Source organism: Barbus barbus (assembly GCF_936440315.1).
Source record: "Barbus barbus genome assembly, chromosome: 6".
NCBI lineage: Eukaryota > Metazoa > Chordata > Actinopteri > Cypriniformes > Cyprinidae > Barbus > Barbus barbus.
In genome coordinates, this window is record NC_136734.1 from 7152668 (window position 1) to 7166063 (window position 13396).

At 37.7% G+C, this 13396-nt stretch overlaps 1 protein-coding gene across 1 annotated transcript in view; it reads left to right on the top strand.

Moving 5' to 3' along the window:
• Window positions 1-13396, top strand: part of LOC306870996 (astrotactin-2-like) — a gene marked incomplete at its 5' end in the record, with an annotated part of 500403 nt that overhangs the window by 229459 nt on the left and 257548 nt on the right. The window contains 1 exon segment of the mRNA XM_079418633.1: window positions 7621-7722. Coding sequence (XP_079274759.1) covers window positions 7621-7722 — 102 coding nt within the window.

Below are 13396 nucleotides of genomic sequence, written 5' to 3' on the forward strand. Positions count from 1 at the left end.
CATAACATGAGGAAAGAGAGGAGAAAAAAATTGTCCTCACACTACGCTCCTGAACGAGAGTGCAGTGTGAGAACAGACAAAAACCTCAGCATGGAGCACAGTCAACACAGGAACATAACTTGCATAGTAATCCTAGTTCAGACGAAACAGCCATCCGGCCAGCAGCCATTCAGCGCAAACACACAGACCCGTTATCACCTGACAGGATGAAGCGACGAAGGCGTGGGATGGGGGTAGGGAGGTGTATGAGTGTGTGTATGTGTAAGTTCTTGTGAGTTCGTATGCCTTGAAATCCGTTTCGCCAGCACTCCAAACCAGTCAACTCAGTTCGCAGGTTGTGATGCGACATAGCAATTGCCATGGAAACGACCTTGGACAGAGCACAAGCGCCCGACAATAACAAGGTGTTTTGATGGGGGGAGGGAATGGAAGAAAGAGCGTCTCCCTGCAGTATTCACAGGAGAGTTGATACCAGAGCGGCCTTGCCAAGCCGTTCTGTTGTGGGAAGCCGGAAAGAGATAAGATTGTTTTGTCTTTGGGCGAACAGCTGTCTTCCAGTTTCACAGCTATTCTCATTGTCCATTCTGATCTCCTTGTCCATCAATTTTCCTTTCCAAAGCCGAGAGCCTAGCCGTGATCGAATCCATCTCTGCCTACAGCCTCCATTATGACGGGCAGCCTTGAGAGGTTTTGGATAGCCAGTCCCGTCTCCTTAATTTTCTGATAATTTAGGGCAACGCCTAATCCAAATAGCAGAAACCCAGTTATCATTGTTCCGAATAAGATGATGTCTTCAATGTCCTCCACGGAGAGAGCCGCCAGACACACGACCCGCCATCTCTCCCATGCGTCCATCGTGTAGCCAGCAGCAAACGTCCCAGCGGGACATTCCGGTTCTCCAGATCCCGCTTTCCTAGTCGAGAAGATGGTGTCAATTGCGTTGAGAGACCAGTTGATCAGATCCATAATTTCGGTTTTGTAAATAGTGCAGCGAGAGTCTCTTAAGAAGGACAGGACAATACTAGAGAGCAAGCAGGGAAGTTCAGGAGGGAGGGAGGGAAGAAAAATGCGACCGCCTTCGAACAGAGCCAAACGAGAAGACAGAGCCTGACCTGAAATATCTTCTGGCCTAATATAACCGCCCTCGTCTAACTCTCTCAGCAGTTCGGCCTGGTACGCCTGTAACACTGCCATAGTGTGCAGACACGCACCGGCCTGACCTGCTGCCGCATACCCCCTGCCCACTAAGGATGATGTGGTGCGCAGAGGCTTAGTGGGCAGGGTAGGAGCCTTCAGAGCTGACGCCCCCGCGGGTGACAGATAGCTCGCGAGCGTCTGTTCGACCCGGGGCATCGCTCTGTACCCGCGCACGTCCAGCTCCCGCACATTACCGTAGTAATGAGACGCGGGGACGAACGGGCGGGACGAGAATGGTTTAGCCCACGATCTTGACACCTCGATGTGGAGATCGGGAAAAAACGGGAGGCTCCTACGCAGAGGTGGCTGCCGCGCTCGCAGAAAACACTCATCGAGTAAACTAGCGCGCGGCACAGGAAGTTTCTCGGGGGGCCAACTGATGTCTAGTTTGGCCACTGCCCGTGTAACCACCTCTAAAAGCTCCTCATACTGGGGCGGAGGCGGCGAACCCTCATCGACGCTCGCCGTCCCAACCTCCTCGGAGGAAGAGAGACGAAGCGTCGAGTCCTCATCTCGGGAGGAAGGAACTGCTTCCTCGAGAGACGGGACACCAGATCTGGCGGATACGGGGGGAGATAGGGACATGCCCGTCTCACCCTCGCCAGCCAGATCAGCCTGTGAGCCCCACGAGTGCAGCCGCCGCTCTGCCTCGGCAAAAGCGGGGCCAGCACCGCGTGGGACGCTCACAAAGGCTCTCTCCTCGAAGAGAGCCCTCCGGGTGCGGAGTGTGCGCAGCGAGAGCCGCTCACAATGCGGGCAGTCGGCTCCCTCGAGAGCCGCTGCCGCATGCTCCGCACAGATTATGTGTGTCCTCCCCAGTAATGTAGCGTGGGCAAGGACTAACACACAATCTGAAGCGCGATCTGGAATCGCCCCCTGTCTTGGTCTTGCTTTTAGGCATGTCTAGCTTCAAAAAGGACAGACAACACTAAATAAGACTCACAAACAGAGAATAGGACTGACAACATACAGAGCGCTTGCTGAATGACAGAAAGCTAACGCGGGCGCCGCCGCACGTGCTTATATACTTCCTGGTCGTGACGTCACCCCGCCCGTGACGCGTCGCCCTTCTATTGGACTGATGACATAGGATATTCAGAGCGGAATGACGCTGAGAGCGTTCCCATAGCGTCTTCCGACGCAGCTCGACGTTCCTGGAAGGGAACTCATATGTCATTTGACTGTGTCCAAGATATTTATGGTGATTTTTCACTTAAATTAATTTACATTTAAATTTAAATTTAAATAAACAAGCAAACATAAGCCAATAAATATGAGCCTAGTTTTACAATAATATTTTTTTAGTTTCCATTGTGTAGATTTCTACCTGATTAAAATAGCTTGATTTAGTGATGTTAAATAATATGCATGACTTTAATTAAACAATTTAATTTAGATGTTGCCATTTTTAAGTTACTATTTTATTTTCAGTGTTTTTTTTTTTACAATTGCACTTTTTCTGGTTATTTAATTTTACAAAGTCGATTGTCTTAAAAAAAATGAGGCTTTATTTATTTGTTTGTTTGTTTATCATTTTCAGGTTAAAATATGGTTGTGAAATATTAAATATGACATTGAGATACAAAGTCTGGCAGAATCCTAAACTTATGACATCAAAAGACATTTTTATACATTCTTCACCGAAATGTATATGCTCATTTATATGCTATGCAGTTACACATGTACAATATATCATTTTGAGCAAATCTATGTGTTCATTGTTCTTCTGCAGCAGAGAGAGAATGTGATGCTATGGTTTTGTGAAGTCCTTCAGAGGCTTTTTTTTTTTCTTCTAAGCTGTTCATCATCCGTTTGACGTGTTCTGTGATTGCTCTATACTGTAGTTAGGAAAACGCCTCTCGAGTGCCCTGCACTCCATAAAGCTCTCTGAAGTGTGTGCTCCCAGCATGCAATGCAATCAAGCAAAACCACTCTTTTAATTCCAGACGCTCAATAATCCTACAGGCCTTGAAAGAAAACCTGCTAAAGGGAAACTTCAGGAGCAATTTCTCCTTCATTTCATCACACATGCTAATTTTGTTTTCCCAAACAGAATTTATTTGCTGAATAAACAAGAAAACCTGTTTGTTGAGATGTGAAAGTCAACAGACGTGGCTGTTCTGTAATCTGTTTATTGATGTTAACCTCTCTTGAAATGCCTTTTCTTATTCTTCACTTTTTTTCATCTACATCTCTATTTTCTCATCTGTTTTCTCCATCTTCTAAGACATTGAATTCAATAGCTTTGATCCTGTGTTTCAAGTATGTTTCCTAACGCACACCTAAACTAGCTGGCCTCCTGTCGGAGAAGGAGGTGGATTTGTCTGGTAATTGGGTTTACCGCTCGAGGTCTTTCTTTATTAGCATGTAATTGTGTTTGAGGTCCTGGAGTCACAGGCAGACAGCAGTATTTTATTGCTCAGACCTTGAATAAATCATAACACAGACATGAAGTTCTTCTGTTATTTTATTACACCAACTTTACAGTGATGTATTGAACACATTTAGATGCTTGTGTACAGTGAGATTTATTTATTTATTTTAATTGATGTTTTATTTTTCATTGTATTCATGTTTAAAATTTTTTTTTTTTTCTGCTATGACACATTTAATTTATCAAAATTGACAGTACAGACTTTTATAATGTTACCAAAGATTTCTATTTCAAGTAAATTATGTTTATTTTTAATGTGTAAAATACTTTAAAATGCATTAAAAAAAATCACATTTTAAAATATATTAAAATAGAAAACTGTTACTTTAAATTTTAATAATATTTCACAATAAGTTAATTTATTTTTTTTTTATTTTTTTTACCGTGGTTGCTAATAAAATTTATTAAATAAATTATATTTAAAAAATGGCTTTCTTTTTGCACACAAAACATGTAATTCCACCATAACGTAGACAAACCCGGAAGAGAACTGGCTTAAATGGCTTAAATGGGCAGACGTTTTGATCATCTTAGAACTCAGAACAATTGAAATAAAATTATCTGGTTTCTTAGTAACACACAACAGATGCAATCTTTTTTTCTTCTCTTGACAAAGCAGCAGCCTTAGACAGACTAGCTGCTAACCTGAAAGGAAAATCCTGAAATGTACATTGTGTATTTAATTAGACACATACTGTACAACGTTATGTTGTACATTGACTCCTGTGTTAATAACAGTGTTATTGTTGGATATTTGGATCCTTAAGAAACTGGATCATTAACTTTAATTGAATACCCCTGTTCTGCAAGATAATGATGTTTAACTTAGTCCAAACGTCCCTGTCTCTGTGCTACAACCCAAATTCCGGAAATATTGGAACGTTTTTTTTTTTATTTTAATAAAATGAAAACTTAAAGACTTTCAAATCACATGAGCCAATATTTTATTCACAGTCGAACATAGATAACATAACAAATGTTTAAACTGAGAAATTTTACAATTTTATGCACAAAATGAGCTCATTTCAAATTTGATGCCTGCTACAGGTCTCAAAAAAGTTGGTACCATGTTTACCATGGTGTAGCATCTCCTCTTCTTTTCAAAACAGTTTGAAGATGTCTGGGCATCGAGGTTATGAGTTTCTGGAGTTTTGGTGTTGGAATTTGGTCCCATTCTTGCCTGATATAGGTTTCCAGCTGCTGAAGAGTTTGTGGTCGTCTTTGACATATTTTTTTATTTAATGATGCGCCAACTATTCTCTACGTGAAAGGCAGGCAGGCCAATTCAGCACCCGGACTCTTCTACTACGAAGCCATGCAATTGTAATAGCTGCAGTATTTGGTTTTGCATTGTCCTGCTGAAATACACGTTGTCTGAAGGGAAGCATATGTTGCTCTAAAACCTTTATATACCTTTCAGCATTCATAGTGCCTTCCAAAACATGCAAGCTGCCCATACCGTATGCACTTATGCACCCTCATACCATCAGAGATGCTGGCTTTTGATCCATGATTTCCAACAAGAATGTCAAATTTGGTCTGACCATAGAACACTTTCCTACTTCTAAACAATCCATTTTAAATGTGCTTTGGCCCACAGGACACAATGGCGCTTCTGGACAGTGTTCACATATGGCTTCCTTTTTGCATGATAGAGCTTAATTTGGCATCTGCAGATGGGACAGCGGATTGTGTTTACTGACAGTGGTTTCTAGAAGTATTCCTGGGCCCATTTAGTAATGTTAATGACAGAATCATGCCGATGAGTGATGCAGTGTGGGGGCCCGCAGACCACAGGCATCCAACAAAGGTCTTCGGACTTGTCCCTTATGCACAGAGATATGCTTTTTCGTGCCCGTAACATTACTCTTCCGTATCTATGAGAAAAAAAAAGGTCTTAGCATAGTTGACTGTGGAGAAGACAAGAGTGAGTCGAGTCTCCTTGTATGCTTCATGAGGAGCCTCATTTGTGTCACATAAAGAGTTGGCTTTGGAACAGAGCATTAAAAAAATAATAATAATAAATATATTTTTAAAACCAAGCATCAGGATACTTATTTTTCACCAAAAATTTGCAACATCTTGGGAAGTAGCTTGTTAGTTTTGCTTGGTGTGATTGTTTAATGATTGTGACTGTTAGCTAGAGAGAAAGAATTGTAATCAAAAGAGAAAGAAAGCAAAGCCAGAAGAATAGAAGCCAGAAATATTGGTAAAGACACAAATAAAGTCAATAGATATATATATGAAATCTAGAGGTGCCAATAGATTAAACATTTACATGTATGGATTTGGTGGACATTGCATTCACAAAAAATCTGAATATTTTTTCTCCTTTCTATTTTTTATGCATTTACACTAGAACTGTGCTGAGACAGGCATATAGCAGTTTTAAATAAAGAAATTAAATGCAAATAATCATCTCATATGTCATGTATATGATAAAATGTATATAGGAATTAATACTGAAAATGAAATGTATTGTTGAAACTAACAAAAATAATGTCTGCAGTAAAAAAAAATATGTTTTTGTTACATCAGGCATTACATTGCATGTCTCTCTTTCTCTCTGTGTGTGTGTGTTAAACAGTGGTTTACTGCATAAATTGTCTCTGTCCTTAAATATATACATATTGCTGCAACTGGCTGCAACGCACTCTTCACACTCTTTATTGCGCTGTTATAAATAAGGAAACATATTTGAAGAGCTTCCACTTTTGGATGCAAAATACTGGTCACACTTTACTTTAAGGTTCAGTTTTCACTGTTAACTAACTATTAATACAACTTTGTTTTCCTCAATAAACTCCTAATTTGCTGCTTATTTAAGGTGGTTGTTAAGTTTAGGTATGGGGTTTGATTAAGGGATCTAAAATAAGGTCATGCAGAATAAGGCAGTTACATGTGCTTTGTAAGTACTAATAAACAAATAATATCCTAGTATTATGCATTTTAATAAGCAGCTAGTTAATAGTAAGAATTGGTCCCTAAACTAAAGTACCATCAGTGTCCTGTGCTATTTTTCATATGCATTTGCAATATAAACTTAGATCTATATAAACAATAGTCTCTCATCCTTGTCATATTTCAGTCACAATCCAATGATGACTGTTGATTACGTCATATTTGTTGTTGAATGCCAATAGCCTCATTTCCACTCGTACATCAATTACATCCACATCACTAATCGCAAGATCTTCATTTCCCTAAACATGAGTCAAGTTCACCTCAGCAAACACTCTCTGTTGTTGAATGGGAAGTGTTACACGTGTATAGCTTAATGGCTGGAATTGAATGTCTAATGTTTTAAGGTCCAGATGGCGTCTCTGCGGAGCAGAGCTGTTAGTGATGTGAGATCCGGCTAACAGACAAGAGCTAGTTTCAACATATACTGACAAATCACACCACTTTATGGATGTCACGGCATTCATTAAGCACAGATGAATCATGAAGAATAGTTTCACAATTGCCGTTCTGTTTTATTAGGGTCATTAAATGTTGAAATCCAAGGTGACATTGAATAGTATTTGTCAAAGTACGCATGTAACTGCACAACACTTGTTTGCATATAGAAATATCAGTATCTCTGTGTGGTCCTGTTTAGTCTGTTTAGTTATTTTAGTCTGTTTAGTTCTTTGCTTATAGTTACTTTGTTCAGTCTATGCCAGAGCATGTATCACTACTGGCGTACAACTCATTCTGCACATCTATACACCAGAATATCACAAACAACAAAAACAAGCATACAACACACTGTCTTAGTATTTATACGCTAGTTAAACAATAATAATTTGTAAATTACAGGGACGATGAATGAAGAACTCACTATTTGCACATGGCCTATTTAATTAGTAAACAATACATAGACTACAATCTGTAAACAGATTATGCATTAACTACAAAATAATAGCTTACAAATGATTTATAAATGCATGACATGTTTGTGACAGATGTGTGAGATGACAGAACTGTCTGTGTGTTTTTGTTTGAAGCTGGTGGCGTGTTTGGCCGTCAGGTAGATTCTGGATCAGAAATGGATGATAACACTCAACTCAAGTTCTATACGGAGCACAGGGGCCGTCGCCAAAGCAAAGGTAACTGCCTTCACCTAGCAAATATTTGCTTACATCAGTCATTTTGCACATAAACTACTGCCTAGTCTCATAATGCAAAAAAAAAAAAAAAAAAAAAAAAAACGGTGAAATATGAAAAAGACGTTTTTGACCATTACTTAAAATCTCAGGGGTTCTTTAACCATTGACTTCATAAGCGTTTCATCTGTGGATAATAAAGGTAGTTGGAACCCCTGCCATGAACAAGTGTGAATCACTCTAGACAATATAGACTTTCTTGTTAGTTTTTCTGAAGTCAATAAATGCAGAAAGTGCCGTCTTTTACTCTCATATTAAAAAGAGCTTAAGGCAACTTCCATGAATAGAACACACATAATAGAGCCTGAAAATCTTAAAATGAGTGAGTCTTTTTTTTTTCTATTCAGTAATAGTCAGCCAAAATGTGTTTGTGTGAAGTACGTGTGATTGTTCTGCACACTGCAGTCAAATATAGCACATAACAACCAGACTACACTATGCAAAGAAAACAAGCTGAAATATGCAAAAGTATGCTATGAAAGTCATACATGTAACAGTACAATCATTTACACTGATTGTCATTTGAATACTTCCTAATCAGAAGCCACAGCCAAAGACATCTGTATCTCAAACATGGTCCTGAAATCACAGATTCTTGACAAAAGTCTTTGAAATGAACACAACACATTATAAGAGCAACATTGTTGTGGTGTTTTTCACTTTCAGCAAAGCCTGGTCTAGTTTGGCCACTTAGATGGGAGACACTGATTGACATGCAAAGCAACTGTTGTTAGTTATGCTTTAATAATATTTTCTCATGCTTTAAAGAAGTCCACTTATTTTGATGTGTTGATTTACATGCTGAAGCACATGTAAAGTACTGTACATAATTATATTTTGAACTGTATTGTGTTCTTCAAAATTGCATCTGAAATTATAGTAACACTTTATATTAAGGTGTCCTTGTTACACGTTATATGTACTTACTATTATAAAAACAATCAATTATGCATACTTGCATGCAAGTAACCCTAAACTAAACCCTAATCCTAACCCTAACCATATAGTAAGTACATTTTATGAATACACTGTAACAAAGGCACCTTAAAATAATGTGTAAACAAAATTATTCAGTTGTTATATTTCAAATTTATATTTAAAACTTAAAGGGGTCCCATTATGGTGTTTCACTTTTTGAATTTTAGTCAGTGTCTAGTGTGTATGTTTGGGCATAAAACAAGATTTACAAAGTTATAAATCTCAATGTCCACCCCAAAGGGAGATATTTTGTTTAAAAAAAAAACAGTTTTCAAGAACTACAACGAACGGCTCATTTGTACTACAGTGTTGTTTTCCGGGTGTTGTGATATCACAAAGTGGCCCATTAGAATATCATTAAAATAAGTCCCGCCTATGGAAATTTTAATGGTTGGGGGGAAGGGAGGGGCGAGGTTGTGGTTAGAACACTTGTTTGAATGCATCAGACAAGACGACGTCGAAGAAGAAGTGCTGCTGTAGCGTACATTTTTCGCCATCTCAAAGAAACACTTTTTTTTTTTCACCCCCGTGCCCAAACATCTTTGGTTGGCCTTCCTAAAGCGGATGATGTCAGGAAACAGTGGTTGCAATTTATTTTTAACTCCGGCTCAAATTGATATGGCAATATTAATGCCACCCTTAACTATACCGGATCAGACGGAACTTGCTGCTTTAGCAAGGCAGTACTGAAACACAATCTAAATTGTTCGCCAATCACGAAGCACTGGGACTGTTTTTCGGATGGCGGGGCCTTCATCAAACCTGGAACTAATTGAGCCGTTTGTGCCAGGCTGGGGAGAAAGGTATTGTAATAATATAAATTATGTGAAAATAATGCATTTTTCAAACCACCAAGCATGAGAGCATGTTCAGTAACATTTTACAATAAGGTTGTATTAATTAATGTTAGTTAATGCATTAGTTAACATGAACTAACAATGAATAACTCCACTGTTCAGGATTACTTAATGTTCAGGATTACTTATGTTAATGTTAACTTATACATTTACTAATGCATCTCCTTACATTTAAAGATTAATTAGTTAACGTTGTGGTTAATGCATTAGTTAAAAATGTACATGTATTTATTTTTACAAGGCAACATTTCTAATTTTCAAAATTTCATTTCTAACTTTAAAATTAAAGTGAAAACAGAAAATATAAAAATAAAATCTAATTCAAAATATTGGCATAATCTATAATCAATTATATTGAAATAAAACTCGCTTTAAATAACCGCTATTTAATGCTGAAACTGAGGTTCATGAATGCATGCAGCAGACCACATAACATAAGGAAAATATCAAACAAGGCCAAACTGGAAATGTATTTTTCTGGAATAAAGATCTCTCTATGCAAAGCAGCTCACCGTGTCTGCAAAAGTGGAGAAGGAAAAATCAGTCACTTCCTGTTGTTATTTTATCAGGGCTGAGAGACAAACAACTCCTGGTAGAGATGATTAGCTCAGCATGTAGCATCAGCGTCCTGCAGTCACACTCATCTATCACCAGCTTTCAGAATGGCCGCTGAGAATTTATAACGGTGCACAAAGTGATGCCTCACAAGAGACCAACATCACCGTTCACACTAGCATTACTCTCAGACTCTTTAATCGCACAATGATGAATTTAATACCAAATTCTGCCCGATAAACTGTCACTGCGTTACAAAACCTAGTGAGTTGTGAACCTGTGGTAGCTAGCTTTCAAGACTTCTTTTGCATGCTTTCTTGAACGCTGTTATTAAAAAGTAGGCAGCATTTTCTGAAAGTCATTAACTTTTCCACTCAACCTAGGCTCATTGGAAAACATGTGCCTCTACCTAGAATTTTGCAAAACTCCAAAAAATATTGACCTATTCATACTATTTACAGGAGTTTCCAGCTGAAATAAACATTAGTAGCAATAAAACACCAACTATTTTTTATTCCTTTTCACAGAAATTATGCTTACGTTGCACAATACTATGTTATGAGCTCAAAAAACTTTTATAATAGTGCATGATTTGAAAACGAACACATTTTGATTTTTGTATCACATAAACAGTTCCATACGTTTGGCTTTTCTGATGTCGTAAACTTGCTCAGTAGCGCACCCGGTACAACAATACACTTATGATCTAAAGCACACGAGTATGAGTCCCGTGAAACACGAGTCACATTAAAACAAGAATAAAGACTTGAAGAATCAAGAAATTACAACATGGTTTGCTTCAGCAAATGTGTTTTATCTCAAGTTTGCTTTTGTTAACACCATCAGTTCGGATTTATGTATTTTCAGACATGTTAGAGTATTAACCTTTTAGTGCCACTCAGTGGACATTTTATTTCTGAACTGTCATGATACATACAACAACCAACATAAAACATTGCCAGATTCATGTTTATGTTTTGGAGATAATTAAACACAATTAAACACAATCTCAAATTATGTGCCATGTTTGATGAATTGATATAATGGAAATATTTATTTATTTACTTATTTATTCTACAATTTATTTGCGCTGATAAAGCTGAAAGCTGACCTATAACTACTCTTAAATATTCACAACTAAATCACAGATTCGTAATTAGACTAATTTCCAAAATTCAAGCTTGGTTAGAAATCTTGATTGTTTAATAAATAACAAACAAACACATACTTACTTGTCACTGACTTGACTCGTATGTTTCTTGAAAAAAAAAAAAAAAGGTACACTAACTCACTAAATTTTGGGAACCGTAATGACCTTAACTCTTTCACTGCCAAACATGGAATTTTCCGGGTGTCCGCGTTCTCACTGTTATATGCTCGAAGGCACGATTATGCATCTCCTGAATAAGTCCAGAATGTGCTGATCAAAAACACAGGCGAGGAAGACGCACAAATTAGAGATGTCATATGTAAGCATATGCATATGAAAAATAATGCGATCATCAACAATAAATAGCATAGAAATTAAAATTGCCTATAATGTTACTGAGTGAAATGTCGATTCAGGAAGTAGCAAAGGACTGTGAAAGCTTTGGGGGTGCTGATGGAAGCCATCTACTGCTTCTTTGCTTTGATCATTGTACTGAATATGATCCAGATGTAGTATTAGATAAAAATGTGATTTTCTCTTTTTTTTTTTTTTTTGCTCAAAATTTAGCTTAAATTATGCTTTTTGTTTAAAAGTAGAGGCTCTGTTCTTTATTTAGATGTATTGCATGTTCAGTTATTCATACAACAAAATATTCTGGGGGCCATGAACTTTTTGTGAAAATGCTGATGGTGGCTGGCAACTTTTTTTTTTTTTTTTCAAAAAGACTGGTGGGGAAAGAGTTAGTAACCTTTAATAACTGCAATTCCATTTAATAATACGATAACAACAGTTTAGGGACCAATTCTCACTATTAACTAGTTGCTTATTAGCATGCATATTACTAGCAGTAATAATTTAATGCCTTATTCTCCATGAGCATATTTTATATCCCATGATCCACCCTATTCCTAAATAAGATATTCATAAGCAATAAATCAGTAGTTTATTGAGGCATACATCATAGTTAATAGTTACTAAAGTGTGACTCTAACACTTTAGATTAGGGAATACATATTCACTCTTAACTAAGGGTTTTCCCTCAAACTCCTAATTTGCTGCTTATTAATAGTTAGCAAGGTAAGGTTGTTATGTTTAGGTTTTGGGTTGGGTTAAAGGGTCTAGAATATGGTCTTGCAGAAAAAGGCATTAATATGCAACTAATAAGTACCAATAAACAGCCAATATGCAAGTAATATGCATGCTAATAAGCAACTAGTTAATAGTGAGAATTGGTCCTTAAAATAAAGTAGTAATGCATACAAAATGTACCAAGTTTCCAAGTGTTAATGTGACCTGGATATAACTAAATAAATAATTATATGAATAAATAAGCAAACACAAATAGCCACAAGGCTGGTTAGCATGCACAGTTATTTGTGATGGTAGATACTGTGACTAATATAGATATTGTGACTGCAGGCAGTAAGCATCTTTCTCCTTTGATGGCCTTTCAAATGTTGCCCTGAATGCTGAGAAAAACTATTTTATTTCTAACAGCATATTTATACTGCCTGTTTGTTTTGTAAGGCTCTTAAAAGCACGAGATGGACTTGTTTTGTACTTTTCCTTTTAGTGAAAGGCTTGGGACTGTGATATTATAGTCCTCTTCCCAAGGCAAGCATCACTTTTGTTATTGCTTGTAGTTCTTCCACCCACTTCAGCTGCACCTTTTCCCACACCTTTTGTGCTACAGATGTGAATGAGATCTTAAATCATATAGCTTGTGAGAGCTTTGTTGTTACTTTTCTGAATGATCAGGCTTGCAATTTTTACCAGGAGGATGATAAAAACCCATAGACCTACATTAAACCCAAGTCATATCTACAGACCCAAATATATCATAGAGATTTGGGGCAGACAGAAAATTGTGGCAGTGGGTTTGGCACAGGCGAGCACCACTCATTTATTTATATTCACAGTTATCTTTTTGCAGTAAATTTTCCATTGCAAAACTCAAAGTTAAAAGGTATAAGAAGACGAAATTGTCTAGGAAATTAATTTCACTGAGTTTCAGCCCTTTTCATTGTGGTGGTGTCAGTCTAAATCGATCTGCATCAAAAGCTGCAGTGGTAGAAGT